Genomic DNA, 27,772 nt, shown 5'->3' on the forward strand with positions numbered 1-27,772 from the left:
TCTTGATTGCCGTGACTTCGAAAATTTCAAGCTTACCCGTGCCCGGTTACTCACGGTTTGATCGTTCCAAGAAGACTGGGAGTGAACATAAACTAAAATGGCGTATGACGAAATGATATCCTCTTTAATTCTTGCGAAAAAAAAATAATTTATAAAATTTAGAGGAACTTGTGACGTAATTTACGGTGGTTGTGGTACATTGGCCTCTGATTGATCGTTTCTTTCATCTGAAATACATTGGGACGTCTTTTAGTCCCAACTGAAGAGAAATGAGTCAAAATGGCGAAGGTCCTGACGAAGGTGATTCTTCATCTTCCAATTCCAAGAAAAGCGGATCGCCAAGTAAACCTCCAAGACCTCCACCTCCATCTAACTGCTCGAAATTGAAGCGTCCTCCAAGTATTCAACAGCATCTAGATGCTCTGCAGCCTTTAAAGGAAAATCGAGTTCGTTGGTTTGTAAAAGAAGACAAGAAATGGATCCCATTTAATGGCTGTGATTCCTTGGCTATTGAACGCAGCTATCGTCAAATCCTGGCTCTTGAGAGCCGAGTTGAGGACAGTTCAAAGATTCTTAATACTTCTACGATTTATGAAATGCCTACTGTTAAAGGTGGCTTGTATGAGGTGGATGTTGTTGCTAGGGAATGTAAACCTATATACTGGAAAGGTAGGTGAGGGCCATGAAAACAAATCAATAAATCAACTTCAACTTATAAATAAATGCAAAGAACGTTCTATATTGAGGTTTAGATACATTAACATACAATGTATTTGATCATATTTATGGTTCTTTTCACAATTATAATGTATACTAAAGCCAAAGCCAGAGGTTTAAATGGCCCATTGTCAGCAGGACAGAGCTGAATAATGACTGAGATGCTACGTCTGAGGGTATGCGGTCAACAACGCGGGCTCAAGTGTCCTAGGTCTAAAGTTTAGCGAAATTAGCGGAAAATAATAAGGGCTGACTTTTAAAACCGAGGAACTCTGTTTTCGTCGAAGGCATTTTCCTTTATCCAAAGGTTTCAAGGAGAAAATTAATTTTTGAAAATTTTTAGGGGGTGTACCAAGTTTTTGGAAGTTGTTCTGTAAAAGAAAAGCAGCAAGGAAAATGACGCCTTGAAGCAACAGAATAGGAAATCAACCATGCGAACGACTCAAAATCCAAGTTTCCGCGGCAAAACCTAGCACGTGCGTATACGTTATTCAGCTCTGTCGGTCAGCAGAGGAAAAAAAAATAAGATATGTTTACATGGGAGAAAAACAATACTTTGAAGTAAATTTCAAGGACAGTGGGAAAACTTAAATTAAAATCTTGAATTTCACTATGTAGTCTTTTGACAAGAAACAAAGCAACAAGATGATAACATAGAACTAAGAATACTAATAATCACAATAAAAAGAACACGTAGTGAAATGTTGGCAATACATATATCTTATTGACCAAGCGTAAGGGCCGTACTGGGAGAATATCGGCCCGAGATCTTGACAGTACGGACTGAGCGCAGCTCGGTCCATACAAAAAAGAGCGAGGGCCGATATTCTTCCAGTACGGTCCCGAGCAAGCTTGGTTAATAAGAGATTTATTAAATGACTGAAGTTCAAAGGGACACAAGTGCGGTATCATTCGGGACCATTCAGGACAGTGCCCGGTCCAATACTGAGAGAATATTGAGCGGCAATAGAGCATTTTGATTGGTTGATTTTAGTTATTGGCCCTCTGACTGCCCGAATCGTGTAATAAAAAGTGATGCTGCTTATAAGTTACAGACAGCTTTGACAATAGCCTCAAATACTCAGAAAATTTGAGTCAAATTTCTTTTTCAAGTTGCTGATTGTGAGGATGACATTTATCTATAGGTAGAGGGATATTATATTGCTGGTGAAATTATGTTAAATTTTGGTTAAAATTCGACAAAAATTTGTTTTGTTGGTATAGATGACAGTCAGCCAGTGTGTCGAGGAACTTGGTTCACTGGGACCTCTTCGCTGGAAACTTGGCAGCCACTTAGTGAGGATGATAGTGAGCAGATTGAAGCATCGCACCAGACTATGCTAAGGGCTATGGTGAGTCAGTCAGCGGCTTTTGCTGTTTTTGTTGTTTTCGTCAGAGGACAGGTAGTTGCGGGATGACACTCTAATTTTCAAGAATTAAACATGACCCTTCTGCTATGTGACAAGTCTTGTGACCATTATATATGTGTTATCTTTGATACTGAGATTTTTTAATTGTTGGGTGCAACAGAAATTACCCAATTTCCAATTTTGGATCATTGCTCTACTGATATTTTTATCAAGAGGAAGAAAATTTTTATGTGATATATTGAAATCAAGCAACAGTTTGTGGAAAGATCTGATTATTCCATCAGTGGCTAGATCATGTCTTTTAGTTTGTCTACTATTTGAATGATAATGATCACAAAATGTGTGAATTAAGTGTCTATAATTCACTGATAGAAAGAGCTTCATACTACTTGTAACAGTTACAAGAAATAAATTGCTATTAATTTTGAACCAATAAGACTTCTTACAGGGATTAATATTCCAAAATTAATCTATTCAACCACAAATGATAGGAACTTGTGCAGTTTTTAAGGTGTCACTAGGTAAAGGACATGGTTGACTTAGGAAACACTTAATTATTACTTTTTCTTTAAGGGATTCCAACCTGGAATAACTGACAGTGATAAAGCAGTTTGTGAAAGCCAAGGTAAGATTAAACTTGAAAAAAATATTGTATACAGTGAGCCAGCTTGAAAATTAACACACTACAGCCAACTGTCCCACCAGATTGTCAGAGAGTTAATTGATAACTAATGAAAAGTCCTTGAGGCAATAGAAGACAGAGGTTTACTAATGCTTTGCTAGTCATATGCTTTGAACAAGTTTATTGTGTTTGTACACTCAGCTAAAAGAAAATTGATGTAGGTATTAAACATGCATACCAAATGCCCTTTCTCAGTCTCGCTTTGCTGGGGAAAATATTTGGGTGTTTGTTGTTTCAATCACAACTCATTTATGTTTTGCTTCTTTGCTGGTATGATTGTAAGTGTTTCTTTGTTTTCTTGGTGACTATGTACAGGACTTAGCCGGCTCACTCTGAAAGGTTTTTACGTGGAATGGAATGACATCTCTGATGTGTGGTTGTACTGGAATGATGTCAAATCTAGAATAATTAGAAATGTTGGAGGAAAGATTGGATTCTCATCTGGTAAATAAACAAAGGTTGACAAAGAATGGGGTAGGATCCAATTCCAGGGAATGTATCATACTTTTATGAAAGAAAGGCAGCTAGTCTGCCAATTTAGCCTGCCTTTTTCACTTCATTTTTAGAAAGTTAGTGGCAGATCTTGAGGAAGGGGCCCAGGGGTGTTGGGACCCTTTTTATTTTGGGTATAAAAATGATACAGAAGGAGAAAAAGCAGGCAATTGTTCACACAAAAACCAAACCCAGAAACCACAAAAACCAAACCCCCTCTGCTTAGCTCAAAGTCTGGATCCACCACTGAAATATTTGAGGAAACATTTTGGGTGTAATCTGACGAAACATAATGGTGTGCATGACGATTACCTGGCTGATAACTATGTCATATATGTTTTCTTCTTTCGAAGTGATTGATGGTCCTGTTTTTTGGGGAGTGATTTCATGCTCTGGATGTGAGATTTCATGTTGTGATAAACTACTGTAGATGCACAAAGTAATATGAAAGAAGCAGTTACCCCAGTACATAGAGGGTTCAATCTCTCAAAGCACTAGGAGGGGGAGGGGTGGGTAAGGATCATTGTTGAGCTACAATTGTGGACAAGACACTGAACTCTGATTGAAAGCCTGATGTTACCAGAACTGCAAATGGTTCTGGACAAATGTAACAAGGACTCCTGAAATAATGCAGGAGAGAGGTGAGATCTGGAAAAGAGCAGCATCCTAGAGAGGGAGAGTATTAAGCAATGAATGTTTGATTTGTTACATCAGGCCCTGCAACACAGATTCACCGTGGATATCACACAGTTGCCAAACCTGGTGACAGACCTCCCGACATATCTCATTTGATTTTTGTGGTTCATGGAATTGGACAAGTAAGGGACAGGAGCAGTATTGTCAAGTGCTGTGTCAGCCTCCGTCAGTGTGCAGTAACAGTGATAGAGAAACTTTTTATGGATGATCCACCCGATCACCGAGTGGAGTTTATACCAGTGGAATGGAGATCATCACTGAAATTAGATGAAGGTAATAAATTCATATCTTGAGAGGTGATGTCACTGTGAGAGAAGAGTCAACTTAAACTCCCAGATCTGAATTTGAATTCTCTCCTCCAGCTGTTACACATTCCTTGTAATTTAGTTGCAAGAAAATGGTGTTAATCATTACCAGACAAGTCTAAGTATTGTGATTACCTCTTTTCTGGACAGTGTATGGATATTATAAGAGCAAGTTACATGCTAATCTCCTTTGGGAGTTACCGGTAAAGGTCATCACACTTGGGTTTAGGGGAAGAGAGGGGGGGGGGGAGCTTGATTTAGCCTGACACCCCAGAAAGTTCTTTTTTAGCCTAGAGTGGTAGAGCATTGGGACATAAGAGGGAAGATTTGCAGGGCCAGGAACCCATTGAGGAGACAGCATGGCTGAGTGGTTAGGGTGCTGGACTTGTAATCCGGTGTCCCGCGTTCAAGTCCTCCACCCTGCCACTCACTGGATGTGTTCTCGGTTGCCCCTAGTTCAACTCCTTGGCTACGCTCTGTAAATAGCCCACTGGTCTCCCTCCTGCTAGTGGGGATTTTTAAGCTCTTAGTTAGTCTACATTGTGGCTGAAAAGCCCCTAAGGGGGAGCTTCAATTAACGTATATTATTATTATTATTATTATTATTATTATTATTATTATTATTATTATTATTATTAACTGGAGTGTTGAACTCCCCTACTGTCACATTACACTGTTTGTGTAATGTCCTCCTCTACCCAGGAACTATTGAGAGCATTACACCTTCTTGAAAACTGAAAGTGTTTCCTTCCTTTAGTGACTATGTTTGTGTAATGTCCTCCTCTATCCAGGAACTATTGAGAGCATTACACCTTCTTCAGTATCCGGACTCAGGAAGGTTCTTAACGAGAGTATGATGGACATTATGTATTACACAAGTCCATTTTACAGATATGAGGTAAGGCAACTCCCAAGAGTGACTAGCAGCTAATAGGGACCTTAAGCAACCACGACGGCGACGGCAACGAGGACGTGGAAAAACAAGAGATCTAATTGGCAGAACAATAGCTCAGCACATGCATTTTGAAACTTTGTACATTTCTTAGCCGTCCTATGCAAAACAACAACGTGAAATCGCCAAAATTTGCGTCGTCTGCGAACCGAAACCGCGACGGCAAATTATTTTAATTTCCATTTGGAACTCAACGCTGCCTTTTATACGTCATGCTGAAGTTGAGCTGTGGCGCCGTATGAGACAGTAAGCTCTTGCAGCCATTTTTGAAATTCTAACTAAGAGTAGAAATTCACTTTTTAATCGGAGTCTTCCTTGGCGTTGCCGTCCTGACTGTTTAAGGTCCCTAATATCTCTTTGCAGTATCATTGTAGAATCAGACATAAAGGTAACTAGATGAAAGGAAATGACCGACAAAGAAGCTTTGATTTGTAATCAATTCTCCTTACCAGTTAGAGAGGAAAGGTACAGAAAGCAGTAAGGAGAATATGTGGTCTGATGCATGGTAAAGGTGTATGTGTATGTGTGTATGTTTGTTTACGTATACTCAGGGTGGTCACTAATTAAGTGCACAACGGGCACCTCAGAGCGTACACACTTTCAAGACAGAGCTGAATAACGTATACGCATGCGCTAGGTTTTGCCGCGGAAACACGGATTTTGAGTCGTTCGCATGGTTGATTTCCTATTCTGTTGCTTCGAGGCGTCGTTTTCCTTGCCCTTTTTCTTTTACAGAACAACCTCCAAAACTTGGTACACCAAAAGCTTGGTACACCAACCTCCAAAAGCTTATTACACCCCCCAAAAATTTTCAAAAATTAATTTTGTCCTTTAAAACCTTTGGAAATAGGAAAGTGCCTCCTACGAAAACAGAGTTCCTCGGTTTTAAAAGTCAGCCCCCATTATTTTCCGCTAATTTCGCTAAATTTTAGACGTAGGACACTTGAGTACGCGTTGTTGATCGCATACCCTCTGACGCAGCATTTCCCTATTCAGCTCTGTCCACTTACAATCGTTCACCACCTTTGAGCCGCCTCACTCGAAATTTCTGCCAGCAGCATAATTTTTAGCTACAAATCTGTATACTAGTTGACCACTTTCCCAATGGGGCTTTTCAGGGCCAATGTAAATGAATGAATAAACGAATGAATGGAGGAATTGAGATGGTGTCAAAAAATCCCAACTGGCAGGAGACAGACCAGTTGGCTATATACAAAGTGCAGATAAGGAATTGTGCCCAGGGCCCCAACCACTCGGCCACACTGCTTCGCAATATTTCCAGAACACACTATCTAGACTTGGGTGCGAAAATGGGATCGATGTGACTCCAGTTTGATTTTACTCTTAAGTGTTTGCATTCTGTTTCAGATCATTGATGGTGTAAGAGATGAAATGAACCGTTTGTACACCAAATTCTGCATCAGAAATCCTTCTTTTGAGGAAAGAAACGGCAAAATTTCAATAGTAGCCCACTCGTTGGGGAGTGTGATTACATATGACATCTTAACACTTTGGGACATGGAATTGAGACATCTTCCTCAAGATGCCACAAAAAGCACCGGCTTTCTTACAGAAAGCCTGCAGTACTTGCGGTCAGTGACCAGCTTGACGAGTAATGAGCAGAAGGAGTCTGGGCCCAAGGCTAAGAAGAAAGAGAATGTACGAGTTGAACTTGCCAAAGCTCGGAGCGAAGTGATGAGGCTTGAGGCGATGGTGTTGAGTGAGGTGGAGCACGAGAAACAAGGCGCTGAAAAAAGCTCGGACGAATGCCCTTTAGCGCTGAGGTTTAAGGTGAGAGTTGTTCCAGTCATTAAAATAAGTCATTGTTCTGGACGAGAACTTTATGCATCATCACAGACAATAGCATGTTTGCCTCGGGTTTGGGGGGGAGGGGGGGCAGGGGGGTTTCTACAAGATATAGATATCTTATTAGACTTTTTGTTGTGTAGTATCGCTGATTATTTTTACGGGTTGTGCCGTATTTTGACGAGCCCGTAGGGCTTGTCAAAATACAAATAACGAGTAAAAATACTCAGCGATACTACACAACAAAACGTTTAATAAGAGATTTATTGCAGTAAATGGTTTGAACCCTGGGGTAACATGTGAAGGTGTAGTCTGATCGTCCGGGTGAGTGTAGTCCTGAGAAGGACTGTTGTCGGTGGCAGTGACTGAACGAACGACTTACGTCACTTGAGTCTTACAGCCAATAACATCACGGCAAAACCAACCGATCATTTCACACGAACTGGAATAAGAACATTCTACTGACAACAATCACTCACTTGACTCTGATGATGACTTCCGCACAGGTTGTCGAAACGTCAGTCACTGCCACCGACAACAGTCCTTCTCAGGACTACACTCACCCGGACGATCAGACTACACCTTCACAAGAGATTTATTATTCAACACGCCAAATTGTTATTTCAGTGCAGGAGAATTTCGCGGGTATTTCTGGAGTACAAATATCGCGTGATATTTGTACTCGTCTCGGGCGTTATTTGTACTCAACAAAGCACAGTTGGGTAATAATAAGGCTTTATCAACTGAGTTGATGATGTTAATTGGTAAACGTAGAGACATTGTAACAATGTTGAGATGGATAAAAGTATTTTTTCCTAAAAGTTGGACTCAAGAAACTTTCACACCCAGTTTGTACAGAGACTGATTTGGCGTACTTTCAGGTGGAAAACTTATTCTGTGTTGGATCGCCGCTAGCAGTATTTTTGACACTTCGAGGGCTCAGACCACAAGACGACGTTGAAGATCACGTGTTACCAAAGTCTGTTTGCAAGCGTGTGTTAAATATTTACCATCCAGCTGACCCTGTGGTGAGATATTGGGATCCCTGCGATGTCGTTTCTTTACTCTTCTAATTATTATTATAATAATCAATTTTTTTTCTGCCGAACCAGGCCTACCGCTTAGAACCATTGCTGAGTGCAGACTATAGCAGCATTCCTCCGGTACAACTACACCGCTACGACAGTAAACAGTCAGGCTACACTGAAACTAAACCAACTGGTAAGATTTCCAAGTGGGGAGGTATTTTAGCGGCATATCGAGTTGGTTTCTCTAAACAAAAAACAGACGATGAAGCTAGTGATCGATCAAACAGCCCAAACAGTGAGGAAAATACAGAGGAAGACCTCGTGGTTGTACACAATGCCGAATCTGGGGAAGGCGCTCAAGGTAGGAACTGGCTGAAAAGGATTTAGCCGAGAAAGGTTTTCGTTTTAAATGAAATGAAGGTGCTTTCTTCCAAGAAAAATGTAGATAAGTTTCTCCGCGCGCTGCATGAGGTTCGCATGCTAAGAATTCTCCGTAACGTGATTGGAAGCTCTCCTGAGTGGCTGAGTAATGTTCGGAATGGAGTCTTCGAGACTCAATTATGAAGAGTTTTCACAATAGTGAAAAAGTCCACGCGAGAAGCAGCGTCATTTTGGCGGGGAAATTTGTCTACTAGACTACTACTTACTGGTTAGTAGAATCATATTACAGTGCAAGTGGTAGTGCCAGGAGGTGGCGTGGCCGAGTAGTTAAGGTGCTGGACTTCTAATCTGGTGTCCCGGATTCACTCTGCCACTCACTGGATTTGTTCTCGGTTGCCCCTAGTTCAACTCCTCCGCTGCGCTCTGTGAATAGTGGTCTGCCTCTTGCCAGTTGGACTCTTAAGCACTGTGTTAGTCAACATTGTGGCTGAAAAGCCCCGAAGGGGGAGCTTCAATTTATGTATTTATTTATACGTATATTTATTATTTATTATATTTTACATTGGAAAACAAAAGCTTTTGAAATTTAGCTATGCAAACATTTGCAACCACAAGGTGACGCGAGTTCCTCAACTGTAACCAATTCTGTTGGACCAATTAATACTTACAACCCGATAGAAATCATTTTTTAGCGTGTTGGTTTTTACTTTTAAACACATATTTCCTCATAATTTCACCCTGTGCTAACGGGCGGCGTAGACGACGAAGGAGCTTCATGCACTATCACCGACGGCGGTTCATCGACCTCTTCCAAGCGGACAGGTTGGATCGCGAGTTTGTTCGGTTCTTCTAAACCATCCACGTCCAGTAACTCCAGCCAGGAATCGGAAGAAACGTCAGAAACAGATGGCGGTGTCAAGAAGAAACCAGAACAAGCAAAAAATGAAGAACACCTCTCAGTACCATCGAAAGGCAAGTAATAAAACTTATTTAGATCTGAATATTTTTAAATCTCCTAATTTTGATAGGCTATTTTAATTATTTTATTTTACGACATTTCATTTTATTCCATTTTACGCACGACCCCACAAGCGTGTAGTCGCTTTAACAATTATCGTGTTTAAATAAAGTCTTTGTATTGTATTGTATTGTATAAACAAACAAGTGAATAAATGAATCAGTGGAATTAAACGCTGGCTCTTTGTCTGCCGCTTTCTGGTCAAACTGAAATTAGAGGCCTACTCTGGGACCTTAAGTCGCCTTAAGTTGCCTGAAGTCGCTATTGGTTATGCAATGTTATAAGGGTTCTAACCTTTCCAAGTGACTCCATTCACCCCACTCTGAACATATTGTGTTTATTGCAAGGGATTCTGTAAATATTTTTAAGTTTTATAGAGAGACTGTTGCTAACTTTGATTGTATCACTTCAGTCAAATAAAATCGATTTAAGTCGCTTTAAATCGCCTAAGTCGCAACGTTTTTTCTACCAATTTGCTTAAGTCGCCTTAAATCGCCCAAAGTCGCCCAAAGTTACGGCGACTTAAGGCCCCAGAGTAGGCCTAATTAAGATTAGGATGAAATCGATGTTCAGTTATTGAACGCTCTACCATAGCAGCACAGGGATCCCAAATCTCCACGCCAATATCGTTCCTCGTTGTCTTCACGCCCGTTTACTAGGGCACCATCCACACTAATGCGTTATCGTTTAAAAACGCATACCTTAGTGAAGCGTTTTAACCTGAAGACGCTGATGAGACTTTGTAAAACGGCTTCAGAAGTGGATGCGTTTTCAAACTGCTCTGTTTCTTTCGTGGACACGTGAAAACAGCCTTTTAAAAAAAATAAATGGCAATAAATGCGTCACATATGCACATAAATTGTGTGCGTTCCTAAATGTTAACCAAGTAGTATGAGAGCGTTGGTGAGAATACTGTTATGTTATTACTGTTAATTACTTAGTGGACGCTCTTCGTCACTCACAGTCATTTCTCCTCCGTTTCACTTTCAGTTTTAAAGGAACGACTCGACTTCACTCTCCGAGAAGGATACATGGAAAGTAACTACTGGTCTGCAGTCACCTCCCATGTATCGTACTGGGGGTCGTGTGATGTGACACGATTCGTTCTAGAGAATTGCCTGGATCCAGCACAAAATATGGACCAACCTTAAGATGATTGGAGAAAAGTAAGACATCAATATTTATATTGATAATTGTATGGTTGGTAGATAATCAGAAATTGCCTGCATAGCTATTATTCTTTAATTTCAAGTAAAACTGTCCAATTAAGGATTTATTTAAATTGTTTCATACTAGCCAAATTAATCCCAAATTGGACAGTTTTAAAAATTTAAAGAATGATAGCGGACTGAGCAATGCCCAAATACAACTGACCAGCTATATAATTAATAAGTAAGACTGAGGACTGCATGCTGTCCAATTTTGGAAATAATTGGATTCAAAAAATTTCTCTTACTACTAAATTGGACTCAGCCTACAGCCTCATCCAATTTGGGGCTTCCTCAGAATTTTTTTTATGCAGTTATTTCCAAATTGGACCGCATAGAGTCCCATTACATATACCAATGTAAGGACCTGGGATCTCTAGTAATTCACTTCAGTGCGTTCACTGAGAATGGAAATTTACTTTACTATTTCTGGAAAATAACCCAAAGAACTAGAGCCAAGAGAATGTTTTTTTCAAATTTTATTCATTTTTGGTTAGTTACGCTTGCAAAAGCACTTCAGATGGACTATTTTTATCTACCTGTAAGTGTGGCTGGAATATGTTTTAACTCGAGGTGATCTAGAGTGGAGTAGCCCTGGCTTTATTGCAGTTTCAAAAGCTTGAATAGGTGCTATAGAAATATTATTTTGCAGCAGTTGTGTCGTAGGGCTCAAATGAAGAATGTTTGAGATGTCATTTAAGAGAAATTGTAATGAGATTTAACAGTGAGGAAGCGAGGCCTTCACAACGGTAGGCGCACAATCTTGAGGACGCCGTTGCGTTATGAACACGGCGTGAAAAAGTGTGAATTGCGTTGCGATGGATTCGCGCGCATGTCATTTCACTGGTCATTGTTTTTAGTTAAATCTACCATGGATGACACAAACTTATTCGTTGTAAAAAATTGTTTACAAACCCTGTATAGACTAGTTTATGTCAAATCATTACTTGGACAGAAAGAACTCCAAATTCTCTTCACTAATTTATAAGGAAATATTGAGCTGCTGGTTATGAGAATCACTAATCAGATCTTGGGAGGTAAATAATTTTAACGCAGTCTTGTTCCCCTGTTCTGGAAGTTAGGTCTGCATCTGCGATCAACCTTGTTCCCAGGGCCTTTTCCCTTAGTTAGGGGGTGGGGCGGGAAAGGGGAAAAGGCCCTGAGAACGAGGTTGGTCTGAGATTGTTGGCATATAGCCGGTTCTGTTGCAATTCAAAAGGATTTCTCATCACTAGCTATCTAAACTATTTTGAATACATAAAAAAATCTTAGGCTATTCATAAAATCCTATAAACAAATAAATAGTTTATCTTGATATTTAGTGTAAATATGTGACAAGCATGTGGACTAAAAAAAAAAACTGACTGGTATTTTTTACGCGGTGTCTTGTACTGAAAAATGTCAAGAATGGTTCAATAAATAAATCGTAAAGTTGTGCACAATGTCCGTTTGTATATTTTACTCCAATCTCTGTTTGCGTACCTATTCATTCCCAGGCCGCTTTTCCTCTTTAGCGGAAATATGGGGACCTGGCACGAGATATGGTCTAGGGGATAACGTCACGGTTTCGCTTTGCTTGGAGTCGAAGCTCGCTTAATACCAGGCCACACTCGTTGTTTCTTGTTAGGTTAGGTCAGCATTTTGGCGTCGTCGCTTGCGTACAATACATAACCATAAAGTGTGCAGACTTGTGCTTTGATGAAGTCTTTGAAGCGTTTTTTATGGCCCCATTTTTCTTTAGCGCAAGATACCTCGTCCTTTTCATTTTTTTATAAGTTCTTTCGGACCAAAATACAACAAAGTTATTGGGAAGAAGTTCCTGGACGAACATTGTATCCAACTTGTGACTTTTCTGTTGATGGAAGGTAACGGTGTCAGCGTATACATTTGAACATGGGCCGATTTAATTTTAATGCGAGAATATATCCGTAAGGCGGCTAAGTGGTTGGTTCGCCGGACATGGACTCCGAATCAAAAGGTCTGGGCCCGAGACCTGACCTGTGTTATTGGCGGGGACATTTCACTGTCACCTGTGAGGTTTATTGGAAGGCGGCACACGGCCGCGGAAATAACCTCGCGACCAGGCCTTTCCACCCTTTCCAAATTTCAATGGAGAAGCCCTAGAAACGAGGTCGCACATCGACAAAGGAAAATAATCTTACCCTGGTAGTATAAACTTTTCCAGCTTTGTTGATAGCCACATACACTCCTGTTTTTACATGTTTTATTCTTATTAGGCTAGTTCCGCAAGACTGTAGCTCAAACAGACCTGAAACAACAAAAACGGGGTATATCAGCTGCCGGAGACAGATCAAGAGATCTGGTATTATAATGGATTCAAGTAATATTTCTTACAAAGCCCACGCACCTTTCCTATTCAGTCTTATTCAACCATTATAGCTCTAACCACACATAGCCGTGCAAGATGAAGAAGCTAGAAGAAGTTGGGGTTGCTCTCAGCTTACTTCAAGCACTTCCTTCCCAAACTTCTCGCGTGTATCCATGCCTCGACAAGCGTATGCCAATTATCATGGGATTAGCCTCTTCCAGGTGCTCAGTTAGGAGCAGAATAGTAAACGTCACGATAGTAACAGCAGACTGAAAACGAGGGAGGCTCTTTACGTAACCCGACCCAGGCCTTCCTCGTTTTTTCACTCAACTTCTACCGAGCTTCTTTTCACTAACTGAAAGCCTGGAACAAGCTAAGCATGGACCAATTCCTGACCAACGCAGCTATCAAAAAATATTCACCCGCGAGATCAGTAATGTTATTTGTTCGCTAAAAACCAAAATAGGATTGTATTGAAAGGGGCTCATCTGCCCCAGGGCTGGTGTCCATCCCCCAACATATAAATAATTATTTTATCCTTTTTCGCCCACAATGATCGTGGTGACGTTACTTGAAAACCAAAATAGGATTGCCTTGAAAGGGATTTATCCCCGCAGGGATGATTTTCACCTTTAATATGAATTATTACTTTAACCTTTTTTGGCTAACAATGACTGTCGTGACGTCAATAAAAAGAAAACATCCCAATTTAGTCTGAAAAGGCGGATTCATGCTGACGTCATTGTTTACATTTTTGCTCATTTGCATACGGCTTTCCGTAAAGAAGGAAGCATGTTGGGTACAAATTGACTTCAGACAGCTAAAGAGCTAGAAAACCTTAGTACATGGTGAAATTTTTAGTTCTTTGGGTGTAATATTCAAGGAGAAATAGTCCATCAAAAACTGCAAAATTTCTGGATGGCAAAAGCGCTAATGAGCTCATACATTCTATGTAAAATTTTGAGTTTTTAAACCCGTGTTGCACAAAAAGTATTTAATGCATCAGGCTCGTATTCATTGGCCGAGTTAATCGTACTTTGACCTTTCGATATTCAGAACTGATTTATTTTTAGCTCCATCAGAAACTGAATTGCTTATGCTAATGAGGCAAATATTGTAAACAAGGATTCCCATATATATTGGTACAATATCAATCAAGAACATGAATATTCATTTATTTTGGAATAGTCATGCATTCCTTGCTAAAAGTTCTCTAAAATAAGTGAGTGTCGTGCAATGAAGCCGTTTTAGCAGACTTATTTTCGTATTAGTACTTACATCTCCTCGCTGGCTGACAATATGTGTCATTCACCCCATGTAATGTTTCATTTGACAAAACCGTCAGATGAAATCTCAGTTTACTCCAGAGTAGAACCAACCTCTTGTGAGTAGGAGCCACATTTCCGTCACAACTTCCTCTGGGATTAAAAGGCTTTGTTACTTTGTATCTCCTTGGTTGCAGACCGCTTCCACGCAATTTTGTTCTTGAACTAACGCCAGATGGCCTTGTTATCATAACAAACACAGCAATGGATAGAAGTAGCTGGCGACCAAACAACATATTAAAATTAGAAATGAACCTAATGGAAACTTAACTATTAATACAAACAGTCTCTCAGGTCCATCAATTTGTATATCACAGTATTGGACTGGGAATTTTTCTGCTATCGTGGTAATATTTTTAAATTGCCACGTCTGTAGTCTACCAGTCACGGTCAATGCATCAGGTGAATTTCAGCCTAAATTCAGTGTTCACTTTTTCTTATTGCAATCTGTTTTCATAGGCCTCTATTGTTTATCATTCTGGTTCTGTGTTTCTTTATTTTTTCTTCGTTGATGTGTTCGCTGACCTTAACAATCATTTGTTTCAATGGTTTTATTTTAATTCAAGATACATGACTATGACGCAGAATTGACCTCAAAATTTCATGAGCAAGTTTAAGCATGATGTCGAATTTCAGCTGTCTTTCTGTCGACCGCGTTAAAAATTAAGAAACTTTATCCGTTTCTTCAAGAATGAAAATTTGTATTTTTCTTATCTATTTTTCTGTTTGACGTTTTCTAGCTTTACCAGAAAATAAATTGAAATCAGCGACGATTTTTTTTCTCTCTAGGTATTTCGTGGAAATCTAAAATATTAGCACTTGTAATTTGTCATCGTTAATGGAGCAAAAAAAAGTTTCGACGTCAGGGTTTAATTTTACCCCAATTACATGACAATGGCTTTGTCTCGAGAATAATTTAAACCAATTAGAACACAGCTTAAGCTTCATGTTGCACGCCCCACGTGCACTGTCAAACTAAATTGCACGTGTAAGTTAGGTACCCTTTAACCACCACGTGATTTTTAATTTCCTTAGAGTGAGTAATTCAGTTGCCTAGTCACGAAAAAAAATGAAACTAGATATAAAGGAAAAAAGTACTCGGCAGGCGGATACAAAAATTATAACCACGGCTCCAAAGTTGTTGCTACGAATCCAAAGTTATAATTACGGATCCAAAGTTTTTTCTAGGGATCCGAAGTTATTCACTTTGGATCCTTTGAAGAGAGTCTGATTAGGGTTAACCGATAGCTGTAAAACGCCAAAAGTATATAAAGCTGTAAGAGGTAAAAATTGAAAAATGTAATCGTTAGTCGTAAAAAAGTTTGCCTTAAAACGGCCAAAACTTTAACCAGTTGCCCTAAAAGCCATCAGCCCATTGGAGACCCCCGTGAAACTTTATAAATGTTTACATCAATATCCACTTTTTTCATTAATTTAGAGTGGCACTTACAGGCCGCAGTAAGAGACAGGTATTACTGAAGATCAAATTGGCCAATATGTTATCGTTTGCCAGAGAAAATAAGACAAAAATGATCGTTATCAATTTTCACTTAGCTGCCACCATACTACATGCTTATAAACTGTTTATCGACGTTTCAATAGCGTGACTCAACTTCAAGTTTTTGAAGAAAAAACAAGTACGCAAACAAGCTTTTTCTTAAGGATTTCAGTACCAGAAGCTCCCGTGATATTACGGCCGCATTTTTGACGCAGTACTTGAAGTCTGTGTTCCTTTCAAAAAGTAATTTCAAGTTTAGCGAATATGACAAAAAATTCAGCTAGCCATTTTAAAATTTAGTGTAAGATTTTGCAACTTATAAAATAGTCTGCTTACTCTAACTTGCTGATAAATTCAATTGGAATTAAAAAAAAAAATTAAGATATTTTACGGCTTCTCCTGCGACAGATTTGGTGACTTACTTATCACGATTCTCAACTCAAAAACAAGACTAGTTTGATTTTTGGAAAATTCTTTGAAAGGTCCGTTTTTCATGGTACACGCGGTGTGGTATTTGAAACAGACTTTATTTTGACCGACGGAATGTTAGTGCGGTTGGTGAATCTAATATACAACCGACGTACAGACAGTTACAGCGTTTGTTTTACTTCAAACCAGTACCGCGTTCACTTAATGTTTTGGCCGTCGTCTGCAAAAAGCAATGTTAGGCTTTTTCTAATATTGTACCCATGTTGCAGTTTTCGTTCTCCACAGCGAAAGCAATTTGTTTCAACAGACAGTAATTATGAGTTAATTGAATGATTAACTGAGTGCACTTCCGAACACATGGCAGCCTCAGTGAAGATATCGCGTTAAATTTATTTTTAAAAACACCTACCATTCTAAACTCCATTTGACCAAGAGAGCTCTTCTTGTTGCTGCTTGTTCACTTCTAAGCTTGTCCCGAGAAACTGTTCTCGTTGCCTCGCCCCCAGACTGATTTAATGCCTTCCATTACCTCACAGGGCGTGTTACTTCACTTTTGTTTTAACGCTGCGTGAAATAAAGGAAAAAATTTCAGAAATATTTGTTTCTATATCATACATACCTTCGGGTCCTTTCTAAGCAGAGCTCTATTAAGACGTGTATTTGCGGTGGTGCGTTTTTTAAAAACTCTTAAGACCACTCGAAATATTTCTTTTTGCCGCAAATCGCAAATCGCTTGTGCTTTCGTACGTTTAAAGGCGAGTCGTGTCTGGGAAATAAAAGGATTTTTGTTTATATTCGACTCAGAAATTTCACGGTCTACAACGTACACTGACTACAATGGTTAAAACAATGTTTACCCCAAAATACCGCACTGTTTACTCCAAACCAAGCCGCGTGCAATGAACTAATATGTTCTCTGATGATTTCTAGGAAAGATTCTGTGCATGCTACTTCAAAATCCCGTAGCTAAGCCGCATATTGGGCTTCGATACAAAACTGAAAAGTAAGCAAGTGCGACAAGTAATTAATTACGACCATTATTAATCGTTTATCTTCAATAGATAAGTAAACACCTAACTTTGACTCACTTCCTCTCTCAGTCTAGAGGCATTCTTCGAACATTACCAAGTTTCTCATGTTCACTCAGCAGATTGATATTTCCTGTGTACCTAAGTTCGTTCAAATGCTTCTTAAACTAAAACTGCTAAAACATTCCATGACAGATCGCTTAGTAGCATTCAATTTAAGCCCGCTGCCGGCAACCTTTTAAATGACCGCATATTGCGTTTCGCTTGCGCATTTCCAGCAGAGAAAGTGTTCTACAAGTGATGAAGACGCATCAATAAAAGTCAGCCTGAAGAGCTGCATGACAATAAAATATCGCTTTTGCGGTAAACAAAGGGGTCTTCCATTGTTGATATTAGCGGATAATACAATTTTTTTTTTCCTTCAGAAATCGCCGACTTTTTTTGAAGTTCCTCAATGGTTTGCCGTCCTTTTACGAAACTCAAATTACAAGACCGGTTTTAGCTAAGTGGTAATAGTTCGCGGTCTTCGCCATGGTACAAGTGCCTCTATTGTCGGTCTTTCCTAAAAGCGGAGAGTCTTTTAGAATTTTAAAAACGATATTATTCACCTTAACAAATACCATGAAGTGTCAAAGCAAACAAAATTGAACAATTATTTGTTCAGACGGATACCAGGTTTGTGGAAATAATATCCAAGTAAATCAAACCCAATTTAAATACAATTACATTGAATTACTGCCCATTCTAACACAAGAAACAAAACGACAAAGATCGATATTAATACACCGTTCAGTGACCTAGGGGTCAGTAAATATTAATGTTATTTACTCTAGCTTCAGTTGACAACTTGTTAAATCCTAAGAAGAATAACCGTCCAATCGTTATTACTTGAGAAGTTTGAAAGAAGGGAACTATATGAGAACTGAATTTGGTTTCGAAACTTTCTCATCAAATTTGAAGTGGTACTTGACTGCCGGGTCAAGAAAGATGACTTGCGGTAAAAAGCCGTTTTTGTCCGTTTCTTACGCGAAGAAAGCCGGAAATTCTCTTTCAGCCTCAATCCACTTCAACATACTTTATTATCTACGAAAACCGCAGTGTCTGACTCAAAATTCTGTTACAATATCAGGGCTTATAAAGTTTTGGTTCGCACGTAAGCACGAAAGATGAAATCTGCAAAGGCAGGATCTTATTTAAGAACCTATCTTTGTAGAATTTGCGCTATAATCAGAGGTCACTGCAAAGTTTGATACCGATCAGTAGATTGTACCAAGTTAGCATGTGTGACTCGTCCATGATCTTTCCAAAGAGATTGCGTGACACTCAGGAAAGACAACTTTTTAGGCAGTTGCGCAACAGACTTTGGTGCCCACAAAAATGTTTCTCTGCGCGAAATCAAATGGGTATTAAAGTTTGGAATTGCCAACTAGCATAGTTTCAAGACTAAGAAGGAAATAGTTTTTTAATGACTTGGCGACCTCGGCAAGTTTGTGGCTTGCAGTCTGATCCGAAAACCTTATGCCCGGAAATAGCAGACGTAAATCTGAGATTCAACAACACCTGTGTCTAAAATAAAATGCTCGATATAGAAAAATATGTAAGTAAGGCATTTTCGGGCTAAAACTAAAAAATACCCTTAACGACTACATAGGGACATCCTGGGTGGTCCGGTTCTAATAAAATCAATATTTGATATTTGATCATGGTAATAGTTTGTTTTTCCTTGTACCGCAGATCCGTGGATCTAGAAGTTTCCGTTTCATTTGATCTTGACCTTTAAGCTGATATCAAATTGGGCCCAAGTTTCATGTTAGTCTTGAACCATTCTGTGATTTTTATCATTTCAAACTTTGTTGGAAGAATTTTCCAAAGTCGATCTAAGGCTCCGGTGTAACAACGAGACTAATGCAGTGTTCATAACAGCAATTACTGAAATATGGTCTAAGTAATTATATAGATGAAAGGTCAGAAGGGTTAAACTTGATATCCGTAAAACAGTGCTCCATACATAAAGTAGAGCGAGTATAACGTGTAATAGGCAGAAAAAAATCAATCAACTACATTTCATCCCTAGAGATGAAAAATCAACCAATGTAGTTGATTTATTTTTTTCTGTTTATTAGATGAATAGTTAAATGAAAATAGAAAAACTGAAGTAAATGAATTGAAAAAAGAATAGGTAAATGGTGAAGTCTTTCAGAAAAATTAACATGCAATCAAATGTATGAATTAAACAAAAAGTAAATACGAATGGTCTTTATTGAACTTTGCAATGCAGAGATAAATATAATTACACAAACCTAAGATTCAAGTTTACATTGTTACATAACTGTAGGAATTTCAAATGATTAAAAACGAAACGTTGCGGATTATATAAATTTTCGTGTGATGACTGGTTGCAAACGACGATTCTTATGCCTTTCGAATATCAGTTTTAGAACTTTATAATACGGAAGGACGCGAAAAAACGGAAGAAATTCACAGACGAAGTTATCCCTCAAAGTTATCGAGGTTTTGATACAATTGCTCTAAAGCATGCTCTTTGTCATGTTTGATTTTCTTTACTCGGTCTGGCTTTCAATCTGGTTTATTATATTCCGTTATCATGTGTTTTTTTTTTTTTTTTCAGTTTCCTCTCGCTGACAGAATCCTCCTTGAACAGTGACGATTCACGATCGATCTCTGATTTAAGAGTCGTTTCGTCAAATATTTTCAACCACACGATATAAACACATTTTTTAACAAAGTTTGGCATTTGTGCCAGGATAAACTGAGAGAGGATGAATTACTCTTGACGTTCCGTTTTGTTACCTTCAAATGAGCAGCTGTTTTGCTCACTTTTATTCCATTCATTCTGTCAAACGACAGCTCACTGAGCTCACTGAGCTCACTGAGCTCACTGAGCTCACTGAGCAAGAACTTGAGGAGGAAAGCAAATCATGGGCAAATTCTCTCTGGCGAGTGCTATATGAATCTTGTATCGGAAAAAGTTCCATTGACTCTTTGATAAAACGTTGAGGAAAACATTTCCTGTATTTGTATTCCGTGATGAGGAATGATTTCACTTTTGGGATGTACACCATTAACAGGACGTGTTCCAGCTGACACATACGCAAGCATCGAGAGTTTTATAATTATGCAAAGATTTGCACGTTAGCTATACCGATTTTCCAAAATCTTCATCAACATACCTTAGTTTCAACGAATTGGAACATCAGTCTCCAATCACCATTTAATGGAAAGTAAAGGAATGTCAAAACACTTCATTTATTTTTATATCCTTGAGCCGTAAATATGACAAGCATATGTTCATTTTCAATCAATGACTCATTAGCTTACGAGAGACAATGACTGTATTTTCCTCCAGGAGCCCTGTAACGCACGTACGGCAAATAACCACAAGATATACGTTAAAACACATACGAGTTCAGTGATACGTGATTTATCCCATAGTTACGCGTGCAGTGTGTCAAGATAAGGACCCCGAGTTGACAGATTTTTCATGAACTTTGTGCAGTTTTAGAGGGTGCAGAGCCGATTTCATATGACCTACTATGGAAATCCTTTCAGAAAGAAATGAAGATCAAGTATTATTGTAAATTAAATCTGGGACCGTCATAGATGTCATAATCAGCAGAAACCAGATCAAGATTTCAATTTTAGATCTGAAATCAAATATCACATTACACAGCTACAGACTTCACGAGATTCCTTGGTCTCTTGACTGTATTAAAGTAACAGATAAAAAAAATTCAGAAATTTACTTTTAATGATTTAGATAAGGAAAACATTTAAAATTTATTAAACTTTTGAATAATTCAAGGCTCTGTCACCAGATAGCAAAAAAATGTTTTGGATCATTTACACGCCCATTTGTTTTTGAAGTATATCGTAAATTTCGGAACAAAATTTTGCAATCAATGAGTTACGATAAAATACTGTCAGCAAACTGTACGTGCCTGAGAACACATCGTCCATTTCACAAATTCTGAGAGAGAGTTGTTTCTTCCACAAGAGGATTAATAAGATATGTTTTGGCGGACTTGACGGTGACGAAATTTCCTTTTTAATTAAATGAGAAAAAAAAATCACTCATTAATAAATTTAACATGGCCTTGTTTTTAGGGTGTTATTTCCTATTTGATATCCATTTAAATTTTATTCGATTAAGGAGATCAGTCCAACTCATTTCTGACAATTTCTTGAATATCAAAGCTAGTTTCCTTGGATAATTGTGAGGCTTTATATCCAATGAATATTTTCTCAGTTATCATGGGTATATACTTCAGTTAGTAACTTCTACGTTTAAAGATAATTTGACAAAAGCAGCTAAGTTTTATCTCGAGTAAAGTAATGCATGTCTACTTCGCAAAATACGAGGGACGTTTCTTGACCAGAAAACCATTCGTAGGAAATTAATCGAAAGACAACATATTTCTCACGTACTGCTAACGCCTATTTTAGCTTTCATTTGTTGAAATGATCAATTGCGAGAGCAACTGAGATTTGCATTTTGCCACAGGCTTGCCGACAAGCAATATTGCACGCAGAGTCTTGCAACCTTGTAGCCAATCCGAAATGCCGAGGATATGCAATCAGCTCAGCAATTGCATTTATGAGATGAATGTCTCATGTTGTTTGATGTATGCTTCCGCTAATGCAACTATGCTACTGTCAGATAGATAATTACGTCGCTTCTCGTTCACAATCGCATGCGCGTAGCTCTGACTGAAAACTTACTACTCACAGGGATGGTTTTCTTTTGTATTAAAAGCTGATATGTTCACCTTGTGATTGTTATTGTTTGTTAGTATTTTTTAACACCGTAGATCTAATTTAGTTGGGTGAATGCCAAACTGTTAAATAAATCGGTGCAAAATAATTCGATGCAAAATTTTCGAGCACATTGCACAACTTCGGCTTGGAAGATAAGACTGATTGAGATATGCCCAGGCAGTTAGCTGTAACTCATGGGCAATTTGTTAAACATCCAAAAGAACTAAGTTAACCTTTTTATTTAATCAAATAACGTCATTACTTCTCGCATAATATCGAAACACTTCGTTCCTGATGATCTCAGCCAATTTAAGTCCAATTCATCAAATTGCAAAGTATTGCAAAGAGATGCCCTGATTTCCAAATCCCGCAACAGGCTTGAACAGAACTGTTCTTTATCATTCAGTGGAAGGCAGTTCCGTTTAAACTTTGCACGCGTACATTTTACGAGCATTGATCTCTCACTGACTGAGTACAGCACTCAAGAGATTTCTACGCATTCTTCTTCATTTTCAACACAACATTGCAAGTTTTGTACCTACATAGTGTCACTAACCTTGGTAAACTACATGTCTCGGAGTTTCCACGCTGCATTCGTTGATATTGCAAAAACACTACAGGATTCCTTTTGAAACTAAACGCTTCACAAGATAGCTCTGAACTGTCAAAGACATAAAAAATGACCCTAATTCCTAGGGGTTGTTGGCGTTTCGGGTGTAGAAGTGTTGAAAGTAGATTGATTGTCTGACAAATGCAATGACCTAATTGGTAATGCTGTTGGCTTTCATAAAACTGTCAAACAATTCATGGATCAGTGTTAAAAGTAGCGTTGGTGGAGACAGTTGGAGAATTCCAGCTTCAAGCAGATCACATTTTCAATCTGGACCTTTTAAAATAACTCAACAGTGAACATTCAAGATTGTAAGCATGAACTCGACTGAGTTTCCATGTTTTAGGACGTCGTGTGATATGTCAGAATCCTGCTGGTAATGAAGTAAGAGGATCTCCAGCTCTCCCAGAAAAGTAATGAAAAAATCTGTCTAGGGAACAAAATGTCTCACCGTGTGTTTAATTTTGATCAGTGTGGTGGCTAATTTAGATCTGAGATTCTCAAAGCGAGCCAAAATCTGACAGTATGTTGCTCGTAAGCTGATTTTTATCGGGCTAATTGATTGTTTGTGGCGAGACTTATCAAAACGCATAAATCACTCGATGCAGGTTGTTATCAAGTTGCGTCCGGGTTGTATGATACTAAAGCTTCGATTACTTAATCGTTCTATGAATGAAAACATATTTGATCTACTTAATTTACTATATACAAATTTTTAGTCGTAAGAAATAGAAGTTCTTCCTCTCGTGACGCAACTGTTAACTTTTTAATTTAATCTTTCATGATAGCGTGACTTATTTTCTGATATCGCGTGAGAATTTAACGTTGCGTTTCGGGTATTTTTGCGGTTCCCCTCGGCAATAAAAGCGACATGGCTTACTCATTAAGCTTACCCTTAGTTAACTTCTTTCGTATGCAGTGCTCTGTTAATTAAATTAATGTCGTTTATAACACCGAAGAAGATCACAGATATCGAGTATTCATTCTTAATGAAGACTCAAACTGTTACCAATTGATCTTGCATCGATGCAGATTTCGTGGCAAGAAGAACAGAGCGCCGTTAATCAGGTAAACAAGGGATTTATCCCTACTTTAGGAATAGCTGATTTTTAGAAGTACTCCAGGTCTCAGTTTGACCTTTAAATGCAGATAAAAGATGATATCTCGGAATGTATTTGAGCAAAGGGCTAGGAAAGTATTTCGTCGGAATCTTGAACTAAATTACAACATCTGTTTCGGAATGAATAGGAAATTTCAGTTCCTCATTTGAAAGACTGAAAATTTATTCATTTGATATCTCGTCGCTCCATAAATACCTCATATTTACGAATATGAATATAGAATATAGTTTATATCTGACCACTTGCAGCCCAGAGGCTGAATTACGGGCGCAGTGTAAGGTTGAGAACAGACGTCACCATATCAGGCGCCTCTGGCAGCCGCTTCAGTCTATCGATCTCACCTTCCCACCCATCCCACCCCAGGGGAGGACATCCATCACACAGTAATCGTGTGTGGGAAATAAATGTCTCCTACCCCAACCCTGCAGGAGACGGGACCTCCATTTATTCGTCCCTATCCGAGAAGACTAGAATATCTAACCATTACTTGATGTTATAGAAAGGTAGCAAATTCTTCTCAATTATTTTAAGACCTTGAGTGTTGGTCCGGCCGGGGCTCAAACCCTCGACCTCCCGCACAACAGTCCAGCGCTCTATCCATTGAGCTAACCGGGAGGTTAATCGGTTAGCTAACCGGATGATTACGCCAGAATTTGTACTATTAATAATTATCTTGAAAATATCTGTTACTTATGCCATTTGATTCGCCTGTTGCCTTGAACCAGAAAGAATTCTAGCCAGTCACATTGTGGTTTGAAATATACTAATACAAGGTTTTTATGGAGACAGATTTAAGCCAATCGTGTTTTTCATCAAAGGCTCGTACATGTTTTTAATTTGTCGGAAAAGAACAATTTCCTCTGTGGGAATCACACTGAGGTGCCGCGAGTCCATCGATCACAAAATACTCTATTGTGACTAAACTGACCATTAACTTTAATGCATAACTTGCTCTAAGCCTCTGAGCTGAAACAGCCGGTATGTTTTAAACTGAGCGACGTTCACCTTGAGGGAAATATGTTGATTTCGCAACATTCGTTTTCCATTTTCATCATTGGTAGAGCCGAGATTGCGCTCTTGTTTAGCGAGGTTGGCAAAAATTCAGTTTACTGTAAGACCTCCAGAGAGCAAGATCAAAGACGCAGCCTAACTAACTGATTTGTAAGCAGTATGAGTTTCCTTTTCATCAGACATCGACTGACCTTCTGAACTACAGCATTCGTGCAATTGTGAATGGTTGAAAAACCACACAGAAATAAAACATAGGTCTGCCCGAAATCGTGAGAATCCAGGGAATAAAACTTGAAGGATTTCGTTACAACGCTAATAATTCAAGCTACACGATGGCGATACAGTCGGTCCAGGTTAGGAGCTGGTTAAAATAGTTTGTGGTTATTCCGTGGTTCTCTACAGTCGTCTCAGTTGTGACGTCCCAGAATTAGCTCTTGTGCGGAGATTGGGGAGAGAGAAAAACGAAACGCGAAGGGGGTAATGAAGGACCCCTCATACTGCCCCTCTATAGTCCCCTTAGGAATATCTCAAACGACGCAGCCAGTTGCACAAATGATTATGTGTATCTGATCACACTCTCAAACATCCTCGTTTAGAATGATTATACATTGTTGCAGAAGAAGAGGAATGGAATGGACTTCTGTACGTGTCCGAAGAGGAATCGTTGGATATACAGCGGGGTTAATACGAGTTTTCAAACTGTTAAGTTGCAGATGATCTAAGACCGTTAAAAAAAAAAAAAACCTTGTACTGTTCAAATAAGCGTCCTGCTAAAGTCCGGTACCCCTCTGTGCTGCATAACCTGACGTAGAAGATAGAAAAAGTCGATTGTACGTCTTACCGTGAACGTTTCCTGCATGCGGACGACCTAACTCCGAAAATCGTTACCAAGATCTGTGAAGAGGTCCTCAGATAAAACTCGTCGTGGCCTTTTCGCCTTATCAATGAGTGTTTCAGTGAAAATATCTGACAAAGAATGGCAAACTTGAGTTGATTTGTAGAGGAATGCCTATGATTTTCCGGATATCTTAAAACAAATTTCGTCCGACCACTAAACTACTTTGTTCACGAGAGTCATCAAACAGGAAATTAAAAGTCTTTGATTCAAAACATCTCACCTCCTTATCTAACAAACAGCGTTATTTCCTAGAGCTGCAATATGTCAAATAAAACCGTCTTAAGTCTCTTTCAAGGGTCCGCTCCAATTAAGCATCGTCAAATCTGAGGAGTATTCATTATCAGTCGGGGTTTCAAAATAAACAGACAGAATTTCAATGCAAGGAATTAAACGTTATTAAAACCATTATTACATCATGAGAAAACAATCTACGGCACGAACCCGAGTGTTTACTAAGATAATGGGTTTTTTTCGCGAAAGCAATGAGCTGGCCTATAAATGAAACTTTTCACGCCCGATGATTAGGCCATTAAAATAAATTACAGGTAAGTTTCTTTTTCTTATCACAACAATTGTAAATACCAGCCTTGACCCCATTTCCTGATCCAATTGAATTGATCTTTTTTTGATTGTGCGAAATAAGTAAGAGCACGAATTCCCTAAGAACGTACAAACTTCCTAAACAAGAAAAGAGTCACACACTCTAAAAAGTGTTCTGTAATGTTTTGTTTAGTTCACTCAAAAGCCGGAAAACCATTGATACTTCTCAAATATAGAACGCAAGGTCAACTGTCCTTTTAAAGCTATATTTAAACATGTATCAATAATGGACATTTCATTGAATACGTCAAATTTTCATACGAATAATCTTTGGATTCTGTAAATATCTGGACTTAAAGAAATCTGGTGGGAAAAATTTGGGTGAAAACTGTACAACTTCAAACAAACCATCACCTCCATCGGAAATAACTATGAAGCTGTAGAAGTATCTTTTTTTCAAGCTTTGGTCTGCCGACAGGAAAGGGCTATTTAAGACCATTTCCGTTCAATTTCATACCGCCAGGTCACGAAATGGAAGAGGAGACAGATTTATTATTTTTCAAAAAGGTGGATCATTGTGGAAACTTGTAATTCTAGAGTTTAAATGACATTGGTGCGCGACCATTTTGTTGAACCAAAGTCCTCTTATGCATTATCCTCCGGTTGTTTTTCACCAAGATTATTAATTTTTCGAGTTCATTTTTACAAATTATTTGATAGGGACGTTAATCTACAGGCCGAGTGATCCTTCGAATCACTCGTCAGTTAGGTTAGAAATAACTCAAAATAGCTCTCTGTCATCACAGATTTGGAGTATAAAATCGAAGAATGTCGTTTAGGAATTTTTTCTTTCTTTAGGTCTTTCACCATTACTTTTTCTACAATTTAGTATTTTTGAGATATCGGATACTGTACTCACGGTTCTTTCCTGACGAACAGCGGAGGCCGTAATGAATTCTGAATCAATTTGTGTTTGGTAACAGTCAAAGAATTTGTTCAGGGTTGAATAAAATGTACAACTTATCAAGCCAATACTTACGGAATTCTTTCTTAAGTCCGAGTCTTGATACAAGATGCCTGTTAAATCCTGGTTGAAGTTAAGGCAAATGCATGAAATTGCACGATTGTATCAAGCTAAATAGCCCGGCCCTACACCGACAACTTCAAGTTTCCAATACCCCCCTCCCATCCCTCCTCACGAAGATCCGGAACCTAACATGCCCCTCGCCAGGCCCCTAGGGCATGATAGCGCGGTCAACCGCGTTCATGAAAAGCGCCACTAGTGACATGACAAAAATGATAGCAACTCTGCTTTTAACAAACAACGAAGACCCATCCGGTATACAGATTGGACGGAAACACGTGTGGTAAAAGTATCCCGCGGTAGAAGATAGTGAAAAAACAAACAAACAACACAAAACAAAAGAAAAGTAAAAACGGTCCAAAGGCCTGATCTTCTTCCCTTCCCCCCCCCCCCCCTTCAACTAAAAAGATTTTCCGACCCAAGCCTTGTCAGACTTCCGCCACGCGACTATCGTAGCCGGCTAAAACA

General features: G+C 38.9%; 2 protein-coding genes across 7 annotated transcripts; one reads left to right on the forward strand and one right to left on the reverse strand.

Moving 5' to 3' along the window:
* Positions 1 to 96: 96 nt before the first annotated feature.
* LOC111334534 (phospholipase DDHD1) lies at positions 97 to 12,099 on the forward strand. Its single transcript, XM_088745980.1, has 11 exons — positions 97 to 669; positions 1,942 to 2,069; positions 2,661 to 2,712; positions 3,085 to 3,213; positions 3,976 to 4,230; positions 5,054 to 5,160; positions 6,583 to 7,005; positions 7,902 to 8,048; positions 8,133 to 8,409; positions 9,189 to 9,401; positions 10,438 to 12,099. Exons 1-11 carry the CDS (start codon positions 270 to 272, stop codon positions 10,596 to 10,598), a joined length of 2,292 nt encoding a protein of 763 aa, XP_088602106.1. The 5' UTR covers positions 97 to 269; the 3' UTR covers positions 10,599 to 12,099.
* On the reverse strand, positions 11,120 to 27,359 carry LOC111334535 (fibroblast growth factor 4A-like). Of its 6 annotated transcripts, none has more exons than XM_088745989.1 (5): positions 27,260 to 27,359; positions 16,646 to 16,800; positions 14,263 to 14,527; positions 12,818 to 12,924; positions 11,120 to 12,507 (listed from the first exon to the last, which is right to left on the reverse strand). In XM_088745989.1, exons 2-5 carry the CDS (start codon positions 16,658 to 16,660, stop codon positions 12,289 to 12,291), a joined length of 606 nt encoding a protein of 201 aa, XP_088602115.1. In that variant the 5' UTR covers positions 16,661 to 16,800; positions 27,260 to 27,359; the 3' UTR covers positions 11,120 to 12,288. The 6 variants fall into 6 exon arrangements, with proteins under 6 accessions (XP_088602115.1, XP_022796030.1, XP_022796029.1 ...); XM_022940295.2 differs by lacking the exon at positions 27,260 to 27,359 and adding an exon at positions 25,624 to 25,834; XM_022940294.2 differs by lacking the exon at positions 27,260 to 27,359 and adding an exon at positions 22,597 to 22,825.
* Between the last annotated feature and the right edge of the window lie 413 nt (positions 27,360 to 27,772).

This window comes from Stylophora pistillata, chromosome 14, assembly GCF_964205215.1.
Source record: "Stylophora pistillata chromosome 14, jaStyPist1.2, whole genome shotgun sequence".
NCBI classification, from domain to species: Eukaryota; Metazoa; Cnidaria; class Anthozoa; order Scleractinia; family Pocilloporidae; genus Stylophora; species Stylophora pistillata.

Bases quoted from the DNA above. Each gene is read 5' to 3' on its own strand.
- LOC111334535 (XM_088745989.1), bottom strand. The intron at 12,925-14,262 runs GTAAGTACTAAT...TTGTTGTTTCAG, and splicing joins TTGTCAGCCAGCGAGGAGAT to GTCTGTTTGAGCTACAGTCT. The intron at 12,508-12,817 runs GTAAGATTATTT...TTCCATCAACAG, and splicing joins GAAAAGTTTATACTACCAGG to AAAAGTCACAAGTTGGATAC.
- LOC111334534 (XM_088745980.1), top strand. From the start codon at position 270: ATGAGTCAAAATGGCGAAGGTCCTGACGAAGGTGATTCTTCATCTTCC. The intron at 670-1,941 runs GTAGGTGAGGGC...TTGTTGGTATAG, and splicing joins TAAACCTATATACTGGAAAG to ATGACAGTCAGCCAGTGTGT. The intron at 8,049-8,132 runs GTGAGATATTGG...CTGCCGAACCAG, and splicing joins ACCATCCAGCTGACCCTGTG to GCCTACCGCTTAGAACCATT.